Genomic DNA, 21,976 nt, shown 5'->3' on the forward strand with positions numbered 1-21,976 from the left:
ATTTATCTATGAAATTATTAGTTGCATCCCTTATATAATGTCACTTTGATTAAACTTTATCTTTCTAGTTTCAATGAATTAACACAGATTCTGGTAGATTCACTTCAAAACATCTAAAAGTAATAATTTAGATTTGTTTTGCATATGGATTTCTTTGGCTGATATTGGCTCAGATTAGTTGCGTAATTTTTTAACATGGTTACCAGAAGCGAAACAGGTTGGACTGACCAAATTATATTGTTTCATGTGTTGTAAGGCAAACATGGGATACCCTCGGTTACTTGTGCGTACATGTTTACCTGGGATGAAATTTTTATAATTATTAAAAATTATTAAACAAGTTTAAGGGAAATCAAAAAGGGTTTGGTATATTTGAGGGTGTGTATTTAGAAATAGCCTGCCACAGTCATTCTATAGAGTACCTAAGTAGATTGGTAAGCTTACGAAGCTTAAAAATAATTAAATAAAAATTGTTTGCAAAGTATTTATGTTACATTAAATTTCTTTGAAAGTTTTTTATTCTTATTTTATTTCTGATTTCATACTTACTTTTAAGTGTAATATTAAGATAATTTTTCAATCAGTTATATATTGCTCTGATAGTTTTTGAATACATTACTATAATCTAGTCTGTTTTACTGTGCTATTATTTTAATGATCTCATGCATAGTCATGTCTTTTAATAATCTAATCTGTGATATATACAATGCAATATGCATTTACATGCCTTTTTGTGATGTGCCATCAATTTCACAATTAAATAAGTGAGGCTCTATCTCTCCTTTTTTGTGTTTTCCTTTGTATTGATCTGCCTAACATGGTTCATACATGTATGCTCATGTTTGTTTTGATTAAACCATGTTTGTAAATATTTTATATGCGGAAATTAATGTTAGTTAGTCTTACAGATTCTTTAAACAATCACAACATATAGATCAATATTTAAATAACCATCAACAATAAATATCTTCAAATTGCAAAAGATTTCTAGCTTAAAAAGTTTTGTATTTTGGAATATACAAAATGATCGGTACTCACACTTAAATCTAAACATGTTATAACCACTGCTTGGATTATCTTGCAGGAACCTCAAAAAACAACTATTTGCATCTTCGTGTGTTAAAGGATTCTTCTTTATCTATAAATGTGAAAGTATCGCATAATGTTCCACACGTCTCATTGTACCTATAAAGCTTGCATGCCTCCAGATGAGCCAAAAATATTGTTTTTTAATAAACTTGAGGAAAATTATAAGATTAAAAGAAAAGTAAAATATTCTTTGCGATTAATTGATTTTGCAGTATTTAACATTATATTTCAACGTTGGGACAAACATATTAAGTTTTTTTTTTATATTTTGACCTCTTTTGGGTAATTTACATGGATTGAAAGTGTCAAGTTACAACGAGCAAATTACTTTCTTTATTCATTTCACAATATTTTACTTTGAAAAACGTTTTCAAAATGTTTTCATAAAAAAATTAGCATATGTTTTAAAGCATGTTGCTTAAACCCTTAAAAATCTCATAATTTAAAATCTTAATACATTTACACTGTATCCTAATTAAAATTATTCTCAAAATAAAGATTTGTTAGATCATGTCGCCTCTACTACCCTTTAGAATAATTTTGCCAATATTTACACGACGAATTATATTTAACTGTAACTTTCCAACAGGTAAATTCATATGTTTTTTAATTGGTCAGACTGATTTGATATTGCTACCTATAGATGTCTCAACTTGAGTCAAACTTACGTGTAGTGTTTTAAGTGTCGTATTTTTCCTCAGACTGTACAAAGTTTGTCTAGACATGCTCTATTTATCCTGTTATCACTGATATTTCAGTTTCTGTTAAAGTGTTATTCTTCTCTAAAGCTTTGCCTAGTGCCGTGACTCCTTCCATATGAAGTCCGTTCCAAGACAGATCCAATGAGGTTATGCTTGTATTTTTCTGTTAACGAAAAAGAAACAAGATCTTTGCAACAGATGGTTTCCCTTTAAATTGCTGACTCAATAATTGTAATTTTATGAAGAGTACATGCATAAGGTTGTTGTAAACAGAAAACACAAATACAAAAACTCAAACCTTGTTCATAATCTAGTAGAAATACCCAACAGAAAGCATTTGTGAAATAAATAAACTGGAAATAAATATATTGAATAAAACAAACGTATCTTATTTATTTTCTTTTCTTTTAACACAGAGTATAAGAAAAAAAATGAGTATGGACCTACAACAAGAGCCTCTGCAACTTTGATTGCTCCTCTACGATGTAATTTGTTCCAACTGAGGTCGAGATGCTGTATTGTATCACTCCACACTGTGAAAGTCAGAAATGTTAACACTGGTTGCATTTTAGATATGATAATATTTCCTACTGTTAATCAATTGTTCTCGTGTTGAGTTTGAAAATGTATAATACCGGTATTCAATTTAGATATTTGAAAAAGAATCACATTTCATTGAGTCAGTTCGATCTACATATATATATATGCAAGCTCGTTTGGCTTTTTAATATCCTGCCTTATTGCGCTTAGTGTGTTACCAGTGTTTTGGTTTTCACGATAGAAGATTTCAATAAAGCAAATACTAAGAAGTTTGGTTCTTTTTTTTTCAAGACATTGTACCCGAGAATATTTTTAACAATGCCATTATTAGGAAGACGAATCGATTGATATATATTCTAAAGTAGTTAGACTGTTTAAGTCGCAATTATATAATTCCAGTCGGAAACATAGAACATTTGTTACACGGAGGAATATAAACTATATTGTTGGCATAATTTCTTTTTCATATACAAAATTGTCGAATACGCTGTACTTACATAATGCATCTCCAATTAGTTTGCCACCTTCGTCTCTTAACTCGTTATGTGACAAGATCAAGATCTTTAAATTATTAGTGTCCTAGAATAAAGATCAATAAATTAGAACTGAGACTAAAATCTGGCTATGCTACAATAGCAAACAACATTTTTAAGCATCAGTTACAAGTTATTGTAGAATGCTTGCCAGATAATTGAAAAATGAAATAAAAAAGTACAAACGGGTGCAAACTGATATTAAATATAATAAAAAATACAGTACTAGTACGTCGGAGGCTATCATAAAAAAGTCCCAAAGAAAATGCAGAAGTGCACATTTGAAATACCTCTATAATCGGACGAACAGCCTCTGCTTGCATGTCTCCAAGACCATTGTCTAAAACATACAATTAATGTTATACATCTATATGTGAATGAATTTATTATTCGTAACATGAAAAATATACATATCCGTTTTCTCAAGTAAAGGGAAAACTACCAATCTTTTCACACTCTACAATGCTGTGATGTGTTACCTCTTCTAACACAACGGATACACATGCACATGTATTACTATGTATGACTTATAAGGGGGCATGTATGGATTTTTTACCTTTCCTTACTAGATAAGTTTGCACAAAATCGGACTTTGCTAATTAACAAACCTTTTTTTAAATTAACAAGATTGCATTTTTCCGTGAAATTGTTCCTATTTCTCTGAAAATGATGTTATAATGGCTGAATAGACACGTTTCCAAGATAGCCACATCAACTTGTATGTCAAGAAAAATTATCTTATCTAATGTGATACATGATGTGACTAGACTTTGTTCCCACATCTTGTTACAATAGTAAGTTTATGTATTCATTTTGGGCCGGATGCCTTAAAACTAACTTTAATTCAATTAAATATAACATGCTTTTTCAAAATAAATAGCTTTAGATATAGCAGAATATGTACATTAATTAATTCTTGCTACTAACCTGATATATCCAAGGATTCTATTGAATCGGTTTTCTTTATGGCATCAGCGAGAATACGTACACCTTCTTATCCTTATGCGTTACTTGAAACATTCTGGAAATAAAGAAAAAAATAATATTATCTTATCATAATTATATTTTTGTATAGAAGTCTATACCATCTACTTTTAGAACTAACTTGTGTTAATTAATGTCTTACTTGTTCATGTGTAACCCGGGCTCAAGATACGCTTCTCATTTTGTTTAAAGGCCTCAACAGACGGTAGGAGTTAGCTGTACAGCACTAATTAGAGATAAGATGTACAATTTTCAAAGCTATACAACACTTGCATTCAGACGGTAATTCTATACTGTAATAATCTTCTGAGGTTTCCCCTGAAACATTACATTGATCCTTTACATACTTTACTCACTTAATACTTTTTTTCGCCATGAGTAATGATTGAAATACCTCCATTAAAAAAATTTTTTTTTTTAATGTGAAGCCCGACCGAGACTCAAACCTGGGACCCTCGGAATATCGTACTGCGGCTCTCCTGACTAAGCTATGTGGCCGCCTACAAACTACCTCCCCTCCCCAAATTCATGTTATAGAGAACAACTCAATACCGTGACATAATCATTTTCGGAATAATTTGGGATTGGAACACAACACAACTTTGGGTCTCCTGAAGAGTTTTTCAACATCATTTTTACCCCATCTTACTACTATGTTTACCTTTAAGCCCTAGTTGTTCTGGAATTTCATTCATTACAGTCATCCATTATCAGGAAATTATTTGCTTATCTGTTGTTATCAAATGTAACAGGTGCTGCTTTGGGAAACGAACTAAGAAAATCGGAAAGAAATCACGGCGCCTTTTCAATATATTCTTAATCAGCTTTCAAGATTTTGAAAATTAATATTTTAACCTTCAAGTACATTTTTATAGAAAATCAGAAAAAAGGTATCTAGAAATTAGATATTACAACTTAAAACTTAAAAAGTTGGCCTATCTTGTGTAAATTCGGAGTATATTGGTTAGTCTGGAAATTATACTGAAGAAACTATGCAAGATTCTGACCCAGGACATCTGAGAATCTAGCTTTAGTACGTCAATATATTTGATTACTTTTATGGTATGACTAAACAATAATTATGCCGTTTTCTGATAGCATGTATTACCAATTAAAATATGTTTACTAGTTTTGTTTTAAACAGTCTCACGCAATAATATTTTCAATTTTAATATGTTCTGTAAATTTTATGAATAGTATAGCTTACCTTTGAGATAATTTTGTAGAGCTTATGTTTTATAAATATGACAAAAAAAAAGAAATAGTAACTGGGCTGTTCATATAAAATATTTAAAACAAACTACCTTTACTTATTCAAACAATTTTCCTGTAAGACGGTCTTGTTTTATAAAATATATCTTTATATAAAGTTTGTTAATTTAAGTCTATGTTAAACAAGTCTATCTCTATCTTGTTGGCATTTCTATTCATTGCTGACATGTGATAGAGTTTAAGGTTAACATGTACTTGGCGATGTGACCTCAATATTTGTTAATAATTATGTACCCATAATTACTCTTTTTCAGTTGTACAAAGTAAACAAAGCTCTGTTACTAAAAATGAAATGAATTTATAAGTCTATTTTGAGGGTTCGTCACTTATCTGATAATATCTGTAAAACATTTTCGCGAATATGTCTCATTTTGACATTTTCATTAATTCGCCTTATTTTTTTTTAATTTGAAAAACATAAATCCCGAAAACCCTTGCCCTTTTGTACAAATTTCTATACAATTTATTTGAAACTGGCATGCATCCATTAGTTTAAGAAAAAGACAATTGATAAAACCTGTTTAATTGAATACAACTATCAAGACACTCCAACATTTTTTTATTATTCGCAAATATATAATTATACATGTACAATTGTCGTGAAATTGAACAATGCATTGCGTTGGTTGATGAACTAACACCACAGTAAACGTTCACATTGCCATCCTCCGAATGTATCAACGTTTGGTTATGAAGACAGATGGTTGAAGTAATGGTAGATGTACACCAAACATCAAAATACCAAACAAAGTCGGTTAATGGTTACGAACCTTGGCCGCTGCATTTTTCCAGTTGTCATTTATGCATATTATAATTACTAAGTCATGTTCTTGAACAGTTTTGTAATTATGTTTTGGACAAAAAATGGAAGTTTGATAAAGGAATATTTTTCAATAACAGAAACAATGGTATGATTTCCCGCCTCTGTATTTTCCTTGTACTGTTAGTGTTAATATTTCTATTAAGAATTAGGTCTATCATTTGCATAGTACGATACTTGTCCTCAACCTTTTAACTTTCAACTTGTAAAATGTCCCCAAATAGCCTCATTTTTTTCCAAATAAAGGTCTTTTTTTCAAATTAACTAAATTTAGGCATACACAATGACACATTCTTCAGAATTCAACTGAACAACAAGATATTTGTTCTCACTTATGAATTATTGAAAAGATTGTTTTACTTTTTTAAGGATAGGAAGCTACTTTAGGTCTGATTTAATGTGACACAATATAGTACTGAATGGGAAAAGGGCAATTCTTAACATAAATATTTTCATTCTATATGTACTCAAACAGAAAAACATTTTGTTTTTACAATTTCATGTCCATTCCTTTTATTATTATTATCTTGAATTAAACTGCTTTGACTCTAAAAATACTTCTTTTTTATATAATGTAAACAATGAAAGTAAATATTTATGATTGAACTCAGATGAATGAAAGCATTATTAAGTATATTTAGCATTATACCTTGGAAATGGCCATGTGGAGATATTATTCAATATCTCATCCCATTTGCTACTCTTGATATTTCTTAGAGGGGAGGGAGGGGGTTAATAAATAAGCAATAAATAGAGGGAGGGAGAGAGATTTAGACCATTATTCCATTGTTAAATGAGGATGTATTTTATTTATTAAATATTTTATTCAGACTTTCAATGAAGATGAGAATATTTTACAAAATAATAATAATTTAACAATAGATAGAATTCTAGAAAACATATTTGGACACTTTTTAATTTTCAACCAGTTATAGACTATGCACTTATTAAATTAAAGTATATATAGGCTAACTTATTGTTTATTGGGTAACAGTCATATACTATTCATTACATTATGTACATATATTGAAACCCTGGTTTACCTACTTCAATGACATATAGCCTATTCCTAAAGCTACTGGACTAGTATAATGTTGGCCAGTGACAGGTTCCAATCATTCATTTAAGTGTTAAGTATTTTTACTAACAAGATACATGTATAAGTAATACAATTATTATGTAAGATGTAAGAATTCCTAAACATAATATTGCAGGGTATTAAATAAAAATAATACAAAATTGAAGTAGAGGTAAATTAAAAATCACTTTTGATTGTTCATGAATTAATTATGGTAAATTCAAGATGACTATTGTTTTCTTTTTCATAATTATTGATCATTTAGTTTTTCCTCTGTTTAGTAAATTAATTGCTGGGAACCAAGTTGATTTGCATTTGAGTGTTGTGACTAGTGAGAATTATAAAACAAACATGTTGAACGTTTAAAATAAAGGATGTCAGTCATACAGTCACAAGAAAGCAAAGTGATTTTGTTTTCGTAGATGTATTTTTCATGTTTTTTTGTTGTTGTTGGTTTTTTTTGTGTTTTTTTTTTTGGGGGGGTGACAGGGTGTGATTGTTTTTATTTGTGGGGGGGGTTAATAAGCAAGAACTAGACCTTTATTCTATTATTTATTTTGCTATAATATGGTAAACTTTCAGTAAAGCTCTTCTATCATGAAACATTAGCTTTGGCAAATGCAACAAGATTTCCCAAAGGTGACTGATATGATATTTAGTTACTGAAACAGAAGTTTCATATATTATATAGTGAAACCACAGAGAGTAGTTTGGGGCAAAAAATCATTCAAAAATTGCATCTGCTGTTACACAAAATATTTTGGGTTCGAACGTTTTCGGTACGAATCTGATAGGAAATATATGCGTCAATACTTCTGCATCGAGTGGTTCTTGTATGAAATTAGTTACATTCTAACCATTATCTGTCCCAGTTGACGCATGATTTTGATATTTGCTCATTTGCAGTACGTTTTAATTTGTAAACAAAGCACATAGCAACCATGCGGTCTCACTAATTACCGACAAGAACCGTCAGTAAAAATGGAAAAGGACGAATTAATATCACTACTTCATCATTTTATAATCACAATTCCTAATATTTTTACATGAAAAACATAATAAATTCGTTCTGAACCATGTTTATAGGCAAATATCTAGCGACAATATTCGTGGATTTAAAATTTAATTCCCGTGACATCAGTTCCGAGGTCATAAACAAGTTCATCCTACGTAAGTTATATTTTGTACATTTGTTTAATGATGACATGTAATTAGTGTGGTGACAATTAACATCTTAATTGAAAATTTTAACCGATTTTAACTCTACTATCAAAATTTTCGATTGTAATAAAAATGGAAGCGTAAACCATGTGTTAATTTTGACATATTCCGCGAAAATAACATAACCGGATATAGAATTTATTGCATGTCCGGATTAGTTTTGGTTAGTTTAACCAGCGGTTAATTTTAACCATTTTGGTTTGTTAACCTTTTTGTTATCTAGGTTTATACAAGTGACTAAACAGATTGGTTAGTTAACCAAAGTTGGTTAAATTTAACCCACGGTTAGCGTTTAACCCAGGGTTAATTTAACCAACGTTTATACAATTGGGCGCTGGAAGAAAATAATTATATATTTAATGGGTAGCCTGTATCTGATACATGCCTATCTGCAAAATACAAAACATCTTTTCATCTAATCAGGCGTAAGCGACCTTCTTAGATTTTCATTTATAAAAATTGAAGCTGAATTATAAATAGTAATCAAGAGCACAGATAGCACATGTGAACTCAGTAAACATGCTGTAATACTGTTGATGTTGGAAGTTCAGGAAGTCCTCGTTCTTTATATGTCGCCAGAAGTGAACCCGTGCATGACAATAACACAAACACTATAAACTTTATTTGGTTGCAACTTGATTTTTTCTGCAAAACTTATTGGCGAGTCTGTCATCGGAGAAAACAGTGGTCCTTATCAAATATTTAGAAGTAAATTTACAATGTAAATACACGAATGAATAATACAAGATGTGTCACAGTATATGTCGGTGCGTTATAATATAAACGTAGAATAATTTGTCAAAGAATAAATAATTAGTCATTATATTCATTATAAGTTATCAGGTCCTATGCTTTCGGTTTTTTGACTTTTGGACAATTTTGATTGACGCAGCATATCAATTATCTGATATTTTAACATCGTTTCACCATCCTGACTCATTATCTCCACATCTCTTCTATACACAGAACTACCACTCATCCTTCTTGTCATTACACGAAACAAATATCGTCGAATCCTTTCCGATGCATTGACTGGAACCTTTTCTTTAGGCTCATCTTCCTCTGAATTATTTTCATTGTTATCCTCTTCTATCATACTGCCTATCTCTTGTAAGGTTTCTATGACCGAAAGTCGCCTTCGTAGGTTTGCCGAGGGTTTTCTTTTATTCGGAGCACGCTTTGAGCTGAATTTGGAAGATTGATAATGACCAACACATTTATTTAATCTCCCTTATAGCTAAGCTAGCTAAAACTATTATACTTTTACATGTATTTCTTTCAATTTGATTATTCTTCAGAAGAATGTATCTTAGATGACTGACTTTTCTAATGTAATAAAAAAAACATTTTTGTCTTCCTTGAAAAAAACAACACTCATTTCACTCCATTGATGTATTTTGAATGAAAGACTTATCTAATAAGGCATGTGTTGGTAACAATTGTCTACTAATAGTTAAAGATCAAATGTTCGCATCCATTGATAAGGCGTATCCCTTAACAAATCAAATATTTTTCAATGGCAATAACTTATTCATAAATAACATTGCCTGAATTTTGACACAGTAACAGGTCCGATAATGATGTAAATACTTATCAAAATAGTTTGTACCTGAAATCTACAAATCCTTTTGCGTCTATGTTCAGCCGTTTTACGAGTATTTCTGAACATTTGTCACTCAGTGGATTCTTCAATATCTAAAGAAAAACAAATTGTTTCTTTTGATTATTTCCATTTTACAGTGCAACTTCTGCACAACAGATTCAATTCTTCCCAATATATAATTACTTTAATGTCTCTACATCAGCACCTAATATCTGTCTTCAAATGTGTGTTACTCTGCAAAGATGACACGGTATTTTATGTTCTTTCGGTGAATCAAGACAAAAGCTTTCCATAAATTCGTGAAAAATGTCATTGCGGAAAAAATGCAGATATTTGTAACTTTAAAAAAATACAACATTCTTATCGATATTTACGTATATTGGAAACATTTGAAATAATATCTTAAAAACTCTCGTATCTAATAAGTATCTGACTTCCAAGATTGTTCAAAAAATTATATCGTTTCGTATCAAAAATCAACGTCATTGTGTGAGGCAGTGTACCCATATAGGTATTCAGATAATTATCTGCAAATTTTTATTATGAAATGTGAGCATTATAGGGTCATTTATGGCCTTATTGATCCTAATAACGCATATGTCTCATAGGAGGTTGCATTGACACATTTTCATAAGTGTTATCTATTAATCAATTATGTGCACTTCTGAATGATAGCATAAATTTTATCAGACGTGCTATCATTTTTTAACTGAATTGATTATTCATTGTAAACAATTTTAAATGCCTTCTTGACACATGATTCTTGAGATAAGTAACTTGTTTTATTACCTTTAGTGAATTCACCATATCATCGGGCGTTAAACCACAACGAAGTTCATCGGATATACCTGTAAAAAATTCAAACAAGCATACATCTTATTCGTAGAAAAGAAAATAATATTTCGTCAGTTAGTATTTATATAGCATATGATTAACATTGAAACGTTCAGGAAATATTTTTCATTCTTTTATGCATTTTGCAAAAGAAAGCAATGATACTTTATATAATGACCTATAAGACGGAACAATTATAAAAATACCTATAAGTAATTTCACAATGTTCACACCAAGGACGTAACTAAGTTCTTCTAGGACGTGCCAAGAATCTTCCTTCAGAAGCAAGCCTTCATCATTGTCTTGAATCGACATATCATGTCCTCGTAGTTTACCATGATGAACTGTCAGTTCCCGGGTACTCCTTAATTCATCAAGGACTGCCAAAAAGTTCTCGTCAACACATATCTCCTGTAATCAGTTAGCGAAATTTAGATCCGTAGATCAAGAATTTAAATGTATACAAATAAATTAGCTTAACAAAAAGCTCAACTTAGATGAATACATTAGAATGATTTATTTTTCAGTATTTCAGACATGTTGAGTCTTATAATCTTCAGTATTTAAAGGGTCAATAAATACTGAACATCGCTGAATAAGATAATGGATTTATTATAACTTGCAATAAGTAACTGCAGCTAATTTATTATAACTTGCAATAAAAAAACTGCAGCTATCTGATATCTGCTATGCAATCAGTTGAGTATCTTGATGCCACATTCAATCAAAATTCAACTTTCCATGGCAAGGTCGGTATTTCGTAAAACAGATACAAGAATAAAGTTCCTGTATAGGTAAAATCATTATAGATACAGTATCTATAAAATTATTAGTTACATCCCTTATATAATGTCACTTTGATTAAACTTTTTTCTCTCCCTGGCTTAAATGGATTTACAAATGTTTCTGAAAAAATACACTACAAACAACCTGAAAGTAATTATTTAGATTTGTTTTGCATATGGATTCTATTGCTGATGATGGCCCAGATTAGTTTCGGTAATTAAAATGGTTGCCAGTAGAGAAGCAGATAGCAAAAATAACATTGTGTCATGTTGTTAAGGCAGAGAATGTTAAGGCCCTCGGTTATCTGGGTGAACATGTTAAACCGGTGTGTAATCTTCATTATCAATACACAAGAATAAGGGTTATCTGATACCGGGTAATTCTGCTAATCTGAAAGGGGTTGGTGAGGGTGTGTCTTCGGATATAGCCTGACACAGCCGTTGTTTGGACTGATGGAGCTTAAGCATTTTAAATATGATTTGTTTGCACAGTACATTTGTATTTATATTTAGTGTTTTAGTAAGAATGTTTTGTAAGTTTTAATTCTTATTTGTTATTTCTGCTCTCATACTTTTTAGTAGCATATTAAATATGTTTCCTGATTCAATATTGAATATTGAATTAATAAACATCAACTACTAAATATCTTCAAATGGCAAAATAATATCTACCTTAAAAGCTTATTAAAAGAAAACGAAATACTCACACTTAAATCTAAACATGTTATACCACTGTTTGGATTATCTTGCAGAAACCTCAAAACAACTATTGCATCTTCGTGTGTTAAAGGATTCTTCTTTATCTATAAATGTGAAAGTAACGAATAAGTTCCAAACACGTCCCATTGAACTTTGGAAGTTTGTATACCTCCAGATAAGCCAAAATATTTTAAGAAAGTTAAACTTGTGAAAAAGAAAAGAAATGTATAAGATTCAAGATTTGTGTAATCATGTATATTTTATGTGCGATTAATGACTGAGTTTGCCTTATTTAAAGCCATGTTTACTAACATATTATGGTTTTTTATGGCATATTTTGATTTCGTTTTAGTCATTTACGTGGATTATAAGTGTAGATTGCAATGTGCAAATTACTGTCTTTATTCAATTCACAATATTTTACTTTGATATACAATTTCGATTTTTCATGAAAATTAGCATGAAACTGGAGGCATGTTGCTTTAACAAATATATTTACACTTTACCATGATTGAAATCTCAAAATAAAGATTTGTTTAGATCTTGGTGCCTCTACTACCCTTTAGAATAATTTTGCCATATTTACACAACAAATCATATTAAACTGTAACTTCCAACAGTTGAAAATATATGTTCTTAATCAAAACTGACCAATATAAGTTTTGGTATTTGGTCAGATTGATCTGATATTGTCGCCTATAGCATGATGCCTTAGAGAAATCTTACGTGTAGTGTTTTAAGTGTCGTATTTTTCCTCAGACTGGTACAAAGTTTGTCTAGACATGCTTTATCAATCCTATTATCACTGATATTCAGTTCTGTTAAAGTGTTATTCTTCTCTAAAGCTTTGCCTAGTGCCGTGACTCCTTCCATATGGAGTCCGTTCCAAGACAGATCCAATGAGGTTATGCTTGTATTTTTCTGTTAACGGAAAAGAAACAAGATCAGTGCAACAAATGGCATCCCTTAAAAGTGTTGGCTAAATAAGACTGCTTGCATAATCGTATTTTTTTAAAAAGAATACATGCATAAAGTTCTAAACAGAAAAACAAAGGTTCAAACCAACAGAAAGCATTAGTCAAATTAAAAGTAAATTTATATAATGAGTTTTTAAAATAAAAACAAACGTATTTGATTTTTATCTTTTCTTAGCATAATTGAGTATAAGAAAAATGAGTATGGACCTACAACAAGAGCCTCTGCAACTTTGATTGCTCCTCTACGATGTAATTTGTTCCAACTGAGGTCGAGATGCTGTATTGTATCACTCCACACTGTGAAAGTCAGAAATGTTAACACTGGTTGTATTTTAGATATGATAATATTTCCTACTGTTAATCAATTGTTCTCGTGTTGAGTTTGAAAATGTATAATACCGGTATTCAATTTAGATATTTGAAAAAAAATCACATTTCATTGAGTCAGTTCGATCTACATATATATATATGCAAGATCGTTTGGCTTTTGAATATCCTGCCTTATTGCGCTTAGTGTGTTACCAGTGTTTTGGTTTTCACGATAGAAGATTTCAATAAAGCAAATACTAAGAAGTTTGGTTCTTTTTTTTCAAGACATTGTACCCGAGAATATGAATATTTTTAAAAATGCCATTATTAGGAAAACGAATCGATTGATATATATTCTAAAGTAGTTAGACTGTTTAAGTCGCAATTATATAAATCCAGTCGGAAACATAGAACAATTAGTACACGGAGGAATATAAACTATATTGTTGGCATAATTTCTTTTACATATACAAAATTGTCGAATACGCTGTACTTACATAATGCATCTCCAATTAGTTTGCCACCTTCGTCTCTTAACTCGTTGTGTGACAAGATCAAGATCTTTAAATTATTAGTGTCCTAGAAATAAAAGTCAGTATATTGAAACAAGGAATAATATCTGACTTTTATGCAATGCTATCAAGAATATCATACAGTCTTGTTTTAGCATCAGTTACAAATTAACAATTATTTGAAATTATTGTAGAATGCTCGCCAAAAAAAAAAAAAATAAAGAGCCAAAACTGTGTATATACATGTATAACATGTATTTGTCTAGCACACAATTATAAATATAACCTTAATTTACTATATCGGATTATAGTTGATGTTCTTACCATTTTAAAAGACAAAGTAAACGTTAAATATACCTCTATAATCGGACGAACAGCCTCTGCTTGCATGTCTCCAAGACCATTGTCTAAAACATAGAATTAATGTTATAGAAATATGAATTAATTTATTCTTCGTACACATCCGTTTTCTCAAGTAAAGGGAAACTACCTATATTTCCACAATCTACTTTGATGCGATGTGTTATCTCTTCTAACACAACGATATTACTAAGTATGACTTATAAGGTCATATTTGAATTTTCTACATTTCCTTAGTAAATAATTTTACACAAAAGCAGACTCCTTGTCTAATTGACAAAACCTTTCTTAATTTAAAAGATTTTATTCTTCAGTGAACTTGTTCCTATTTTTCTGAAAATGATGTTATAATGGCAGAATAGACACGTTTCCAAGATAGCCACACCAAATTGTCTTTCAAGAAAATTATCTTATCTAAAGTGTTACATGATGTAACTAGACTTTATTCCCACATCTTGTTACAATAGTAAGTTTATGTATTCATATTGGGTCGGATGCCTTAAAACTAACTTTGAATTCAATAAAATATAACATGCTATTTCAAAATAAATAGCTTTAAATATAGCAGAATATGTACATTAATACTTGCTACTAACCTGATATATCCAAGGATTCTAGTGAATCGGTTTTCTTTATGGCATCAGCGAGAATACGTACACCTTCTTCTCCTAATGCGTTACTTGAAACATTCTGGGAATAAAGAAAAACATAATATTATCTTATCATAATTATACTTTTGTATAGAAGTCTATACAATTTATCTTTAGAACTAACTAGTGTTAAGGTCTTACTTATTATTGATGTGTAACCCGTGCTCAAGATACGCTTCTCATTTTGTTTTACTTGTGGTGAAGTTCTAAATCTGCTAAGTTCAACATTGTTGTTCTTAAGTCTAAACTGCTGCATTCTAGCTTGTGATTATGTCTAACTGAAGTCTTAGTTTTGTCATACAATGCAACTTGTTTTCGCAATTACAATTAAGGATGTTTATATTATAAATGTATTAATAAAAGTAAGAAAGCAAAATAAACTTATCAAAAACACCACTCGTATTTAAGGAATGTCTTTGTCAACAATGAACTTTTTATTGCTTTTTTTATCTAAATTTTTTGTATGTCAAAACTGAATGATTACAATAAGTCTTGACTTACTAGATGTTTAAGAAAGTTGTTTTCTGATATAAGTTCAGCCACATATCTTGCCCCGTCAGGTCCCAGGTTATTGTCTGTAACATCTAAAGTGTGCACATTTAATGTCTCCTTTAAACAAATATAAGAAAGAAAATTCAATTTTTTCTCTTTTATTTTGTCCATCTAATCAAAGAATACAAAATAGAATATGATTCAATAAAATTCAGCTTTCTTCAACAAATAATATAATTTGTGAACACTCACAGATAAATTAATAGGAAAAAAAAACATAAACAGTCAAGGCCAAAACACCATTTTGGGGAAGGGGCCTCAGCCCTTATCTTAGGGAAAATATGCTTGATTTTGGCATACTTTGGGAAAAGGGGTCTCAAATTTAACACAAACTTTTAACCAAGTTCTTCAAAATAGAAAAGCAAAAAGCACTGGGAAATACTAATAAAGCAGTAAAAGACCTTAATTTAACACCAGCATTTAATTTTATTTTGAATTTTTATTGGAAATTTCAAAAGACTGAGAATTTTGAGGACCAAACTGGGGAAAAAAGAGGCTAATTTGATTGGGGAAGCAGCCTATATTCGGCCTCTACAAAGAAGGGTTTTTTGGCCCTGACAGTGTACAGTATGTTAACCTTCTGCATTATAAAGGTTTGGAAACATGATAGGTCTCGACCCATATTAAAACATATTTGATTTGTATGATTAGTGTTTGGGTTTATATTTGATTAATTTACATGAAATTCAATTGGTTTTCTTTCATTTAATTGGTTTCAAACCCGTGCTCTAGGTTGAGAATGGATGAGAAGTTCTAGAGTGTGAATGTTCAAAGGAACATTCACTTTATTAGTTTAAAGACAAAAGAAAGTTAAACGCCTACCACTAAAGCAATCGCACAGGCCTTCATACCGATTGGGCCAAGACGTTGCCTCTTCAGAACTATTGTATCGTTTAGCAAATGTTTGTAGAAGAATGACGAATGAGGAATTTGAAATCGTTTACAAGCTTTCAGATACAGTTCCTGTGTATAGGTTCCAGGTGTATGTACGAGATGAGGATATCTTGGCGGTTCCTCGGGCTCTTCACCTACCAAATATATTTGAGCCGCGTCACGACAAAACCAACATAGTGCGTTTGCGACCAGCATGGATCCAGACCAGCATGCGCATCCGCGCAGTCTGATCAGGATCCATGCTGTTCGCTTACAAAGTCTATTACAAGTAGAGAAACTGATAGCGAACAGCATGGATTCTGATCAGACTGCGCGGATGTGCAGGCTGGTCTGGATCCATGCTGGTCGCAAGCGCACTATGTTTGTTTTGTCGTGACGCGACTCATTTATAGCGATTACATCATGTTTAAAAGATAGAACAGTAACCTATGTTAAACAAATGCATCAAGTTAAAAAATTAAGATATTTTTTTAATTATCTGTTTCATAGACCATTTTTCTAAAATGATTGATTGCCGGGTCAAGTACTTGTGCATAATACACAAGTTTTTCGATTTAATGATTTTTGGTTGAGAAATTGCCCTTGAATAAAAAAAATGTGTTTTTTTTGTGTTGCAAGGTAAAAATACGTTAAGGTACCGAACTTATAAGCGAGTATAAAATCGAGAAATTTCGCCTTTTTCTTATGTCATAATATTTAGGCTATCAGTTAGATGACATTATAAAGATTGTTTCTAGTCTTCTTGGTGATTATTTGATCTAAAACACACGGAATAAGTTAACCTCTTATACATAGTTGTTATAACATTCAATCTGTGAATATAATGAACATTTGTAAATTTTAAACATAATTTGTTGAAGTGAACTTAAAAGATGCTTGTGATGAACTTACCATCAAAGTCATAGTTTTCTTTGAAAAAGTTTTCATTCTCATGTAAATCATTCAAATAGCTCATTTGAGAACTTCGCCCATCACTGTCTAATGTCATCGCCGAATCTGTATGCTTCCGCCTTCGATGGATTGTTGCTCCCGGTGTTGTGGAGTGTGATCGCCGTGATGCGGCGGGATATATGCTACTGCGATAATGTAGTGCCAGACAGTATGGACTCTCAGCATTATTTCGTTTGATCAACTTCCAAACGTCAAACTTAAATAAAAGACATGGTAATTTTATGTTTCAATATTTGCGTCTAGTAATTGCAAGAAATGCATTCATGTTTTAAGAAATGACATTTTCTCGATTACCACTTAGAATCAGTGTTACATTCACTTGGTTTATCTCGTCGACTTTTTTTTATAAGGGAAAAGCTTACAGAAATAAATGGATTTATTTCACACATTATGAAATGTAACTAATGAGCTCAGTATTGTACACAACAATGTATGGTAACCTCATACTTATTCGTTATTAAAAGGAGCTAGCGAATTATTGGATGGATACAATTTTCATTTGTCTTCATGTCTGATTTAAATGCAATTTTATTTTACTTTTGTACTTTTATAACAATGGTTTATATCACTACAGTCATATATTTGTATTTTTGTTGCGTTCAGTGGATATATTTTCCATTCGTAAACTACATCGGTGCAGTTACATTTTTTACTTCTTAAAATCATTTTACAAAACAATAAAACTAACAGGACAAAAGTATAAGGTATTCTAACGACAAATAATAATAAAAAAAAATTACCTCAGATTCTTTTCGCTCCACTTTCGGCTGTGTATAAAAGTAACCCATAGAGCGAGTTCTTTGAAGTCGTTTGTTATTTTGATCAGAAAATGTTGTTGTCTTTGTCGCCATGGTAATGCAAATTCCTTAGTAACAGTCAAGGCATCATCATTACCATAATTAGTATTACAGTTTAAAATCATGAAATATTTACGCTGATGTATTTGAAAATAAAATCCACTGAAGTTGCTTCACATTTTAATCTAGCCTTATACATTAGATTAAAAAATGTAAATAATACTGTAATATATTGAAACCTGTTACCCGTTCGTAAAATGTGTTATATTTTGGTAAAATTAATAACCTATTACTATCAAAAGACAGTTCAGTAATCGCTCCTTTTATCTTTTGATCACCTATTCATAATAATTTAACATGAATTGGCCATTTAATGAATTTGTTAAAGGTAACATTTTTTCGTCACAAATAAACCCTACTCTTTTCTTTACTTTCAAAGCATGTCAATGTTGTATTAAATTTGATACCTTCCAAATTATGTGCTAACCTCGGGTAAGTAGATATAAATTACAAGTTACTAATATACCAATTTAAAATGTATTTTTATTTCACCTTCATTACATTGATTTATTTTATTTAACTTCTTTTGAATTTGTACAGGGTATATTTTTATGCAAATCAAAAGATTTAAGTTAATATTCTTGTTTTTTTTTCTTCTAATGTATTTATTCATCAATTATGGAACACTAATGTTAAGATAATTATATTTAATACAATACTTTCATGTATAAGCTATAAAGCTATAAAGGTTGGGAGTTTTTTTTTTGTTTTTAGTTATTAAAATGCACCTTACTACTTTCTTCATTAATTTCATTCAGTTGTTCATACTAGAATATAGTGTTTTAAAGTGACAATATGCCTATTTAAATGTGAATTGCGAATGAAAATGTAAAAGTCAAAATAACTTAACATTTAGGCAAAACTGTTGTCAATTGTATATCTATAAATAATAAATATCCCAGATAACCCAGGTAAAATTTCTATAAATAGCCTTAGGAATATATTCATAACGTCCAATTGATAAAAAGAAAGGGGCAGTTTTTTTCATATTGTAGGTAGTTTTATACATTTTTTCTTTAAAAATTTGCCATTCTCAGTTATTGGTCAATCACTATTATAACAGTCAATCTTTAAAATGAAATGTTCAATTTGACAGAGAAATAATGATCATAATGTCACTATAACCTTCATTCATAGACACTATCGTTAGTCATATATGTGTTACTTCTGGATGTCCTCCCTCATTTTGTTAAATCTGCTACATAAAGTAAACTCCACTTATAACGATATAAATGTAAAAATATTAACAAGATATGTTTGTAAAACATGTATGTCCCCTATCGGCAGCCAATTGGCCATGTGGCCAGGTTATTGTGATTAACTTTTGGCCTAGTGACTAAAAATCAATAGGGGATATCTACTGGTCATGACAAGTCACTATGTATTGTGGCCGTAAAGGTTGTGTGCAGCAATTTTGTGTCAAAGTTATCACCAATCTTACCATATAAAATATGCATAAATTTTATGAATCATGTAGACCTCCTTGATGACAGCCAATTTGTTACATAAACTACTAAACTTTTGCTAAGCACCATATAGAGTGAGAATATTTTTTGGGATAATTTTATTTAGCAATATTTGCAGTCTGAAACTGTTCACCTAGTCTTCTCCAGACTCTAGCACGTCTATCTGTGAAGTATAGGCAGAAGCTGGACTCATCAGTGAACAGAACGTGTCTCCAGTGTTGTATATGCTCAATGGTCCATTCCAAACGGGCCTGGCGATGTCGACACGTCAAGGGGATACGTATGCAAGGTCTTCTCGACCGCAAATTACCTTCATGCAGCCTTTTACGTACCGTCTGAGTGGAAAAACGAACACCCGTAGCATTAGCTAGGTTATTTCGAAGAGGAGTTGCTGTCGAAAACCTTGTACGACGTGCCTGATTGACCAAAAACCGATCCTGGGCTGGTGTTTTTACCCTTTGCCGACCTCCATCATGCCCCTTGGCGGGTGTCCATGTGGCCGATATCTCTCCAGGCTCTGGTGATGACGGTGTGGTGTACACCAAGCGCCGCACCAACCTAGCGGTAGGTGGCCCCCTGATGCACCATCCCTACGGCCCTCTATAACTCTGCTTCTCTCAATGTCGCCTAATGTAAGCATTTGCCATATCGAAGTGACAGATGTAAGAAATGTAGCCACTGAATGACAATAAGCCGGTAATATCGTCATATAACAAAAGACACATGATTGTGCACCTCATTAAAAGCATGAAAATATTAGGGTGCATGCTTTCCATGCTACCTAGACGACTTGAAACGGATTAGTCAACAAGGATTCATGTCAGGGGACTATCTAAAAACATAGTTGAATCAGAATTTTCGAAAATTGGAAAGAAATTTGTTTTAAACGTGTGATAATATAAAAATTAACTTATGGTGCTTAGAAAGAGTTGAGAAGTATATTACATTTTAAGTTTACTAAAAATATCAACCAATGACATATTTATCGAAAACCGTTTTTACGTACAAGGTTTCGATGTGACTGACCTTTGAACCTTAAATCAATAGAGGTTATCTACTGGCAAAGACCAATGCACCTGTGTAGTTTAAGGTAAAGGGCCGACGAGTCGTTGAGACATTGATCAGAAAGCGTGTTTACTTATAGTGTTAATGTGATCTTGACCTCTTGACTTTCTGACCAAAAGCAATGCATCTGCGAAGTTTGAATGTCAAGAGTCCATAGGTTGTCCGGAAATCGTTTTGACACACAAGGTCAATGTGACCTTAACCTTTGACCCCTGACCCAAAAATAAAAAGGGTCATCTACTGGCCAAGGCAAATGCACCCATGCAGTTTAAAGGCCAAGAGACAATGGGTTGTCAAGTTATTGATCGGAAACCGTTTTTACCTACAAGGTCAATATAACCTTTGACTCCTGACTCTAAAATCAAATAAAAAGGGGTCATCTATTTGCCAAGACCAATGCACCTACGAAGTTTGAGGACCAACGACGAAGTTTGATCGGAAGGTAAATGTGACCTTTACCTTAAAATCAATAGGGTCCAAACAATCATCATGACTTACCTCTATGCCAAATATGAATACTGTGGTTCAAAGGATTCTTAGGTTACTGGGCGGACAAGCTTTTTTTAGCCAAGGCCCTTGTGACCTTCCACCTCAAATATGGATCATCTACTAAACATGACCAATCTCAATACCAAATATGAAGTCTATGCGCCAAGTGATTATAAATTTATTGGGCGGACAAGGAAAATAAACATCGTTGTGTGGGGGTATAATAAAGTTATAGCCACTTGCAGCAAAACAGGTTGAACTCGGTGATGCTCCCCAAATAGGTTTTGGCCACAGAAAAGAATACCTCTTATAGTGTCAGAGTTATGTCCCGGACAATGTTCAAAGTGTAAAAATGAACAAAGAGCAATAATTTCAAAATTAACAAAGTGTTAAAATGAACAAAAGGCAATAATTCCAAAATTAAGCAAGGCAGAGTTACTGTTATTTTGCACATCTCTTCAGTTCTATTTAATGAGATCTATCTACCTACAAATATTCTTGTTGATACCTCTTATGGACCCAGACAAAGTTCAAAGTAAAAAATGAACTAAGGGCAATGATTTTAAAATTAGGCAAGGCAGAGTTATGGTTCTTATGCACTGCACCTCTAACAAATGAGATATATCTATAGTTTCATGTTGATATCTGTTATAGTTTCAGAGTTATGTATCGGACAAAGTTTGAAGTGTAAAAATGAACAAGGGGCAATAACTCGAAAATAAGGCAAGGCAACGT

The 21,976-nt window shown here is 31.6% G+C and overlaps 2 protein-coding genes across 2 annotated transcripts; both read right to left on the bottom strand.

Annotated features, from left to right (window-relative positions):
- Nucleotides 1–1,821: 1,821 nt before the first annotated feature.
- On the bottom strand, nucleotides 1,822–3,884 carry LOC132727721 (leucine-rich repeat-containing protein 74B-like). Its single transcript, XM_060713287.1, has 5 exons — nucleotides 3,791–3,884; nucleotides 3,154–3,203; nucleotides 2,828–2,909; nucleotides 2,238–2,323; nucleotides 1,822–1,953 (listed from the first exon to the last, which is right to left on the bottom strand). Exons 2-5 carry the CDS (start codon nucleotides 3,184–3,186, stop codon nucleotides 1,822–1,824), a joined length of 333 nt encoding a protein of 110 aa, XP_060569270.1. The 5' UTR covers nucleotides 3,187–3,203; nucleotides 3,791–3,884.
- A 4,824-nt stretch (nucleotides 3,885–8,708) lies between these two features.
- LOC132727723 (uncharacterized) lies at nucleotides 8,709–18,434 on the bottom strand. The gene is made up of 14 exons (XM_060713289.1): nucleotides 18,105–18,434; nucleotides 17,305–17,560; nucleotides 16,342–16,547; nucleotides 15,469–15,576; nucleotides 14,914–15,007; nucleotides 14,315–14,364; nucleotides 13,943–14,024; nucleotides 13,348–13,433; nucleotides 12,886–13,080; nucleotides 12,168–12,263; nucleotides 10,882–11,086; nucleotides 10,631–10,689; nucleotides 9,848–9,933; nucleotides 8,709–9,422 (listed from the first exon to the last, which is right to left on the bottom strand). Exons 1-14 carry the CDS (start codon nucleotides 18,213–18,215, stop codon nucleotides 9,068–9,070), a joined length of 1,989 nt encoding a protein of 662 aa, XP_060569272.1. The 5' UTR covers nucleotides 18,216–18,434; the 3' UTR covers nucleotides 8,709–9,067.
- Between the last annotated feature and the right edge of the window lie 3,542 nt (nucleotides 18,435–21,976).

Source organism: Ruditapes philippinarum, unplaced genomic scaffold (genome assembly GCF_026571515.1).
Source record: "Ruditapes philippinarum isolate M1 unplaced genomic scaffold, ASM2657151v2 ctg1727_1_1_1_1, whole genome shotgun sequence".
NCBI lineage: Eukaryota > Metazoa > Mollusca > Bivalvia > Venerida > Veneridae > Ruditapes > Ruditapes philippinarum.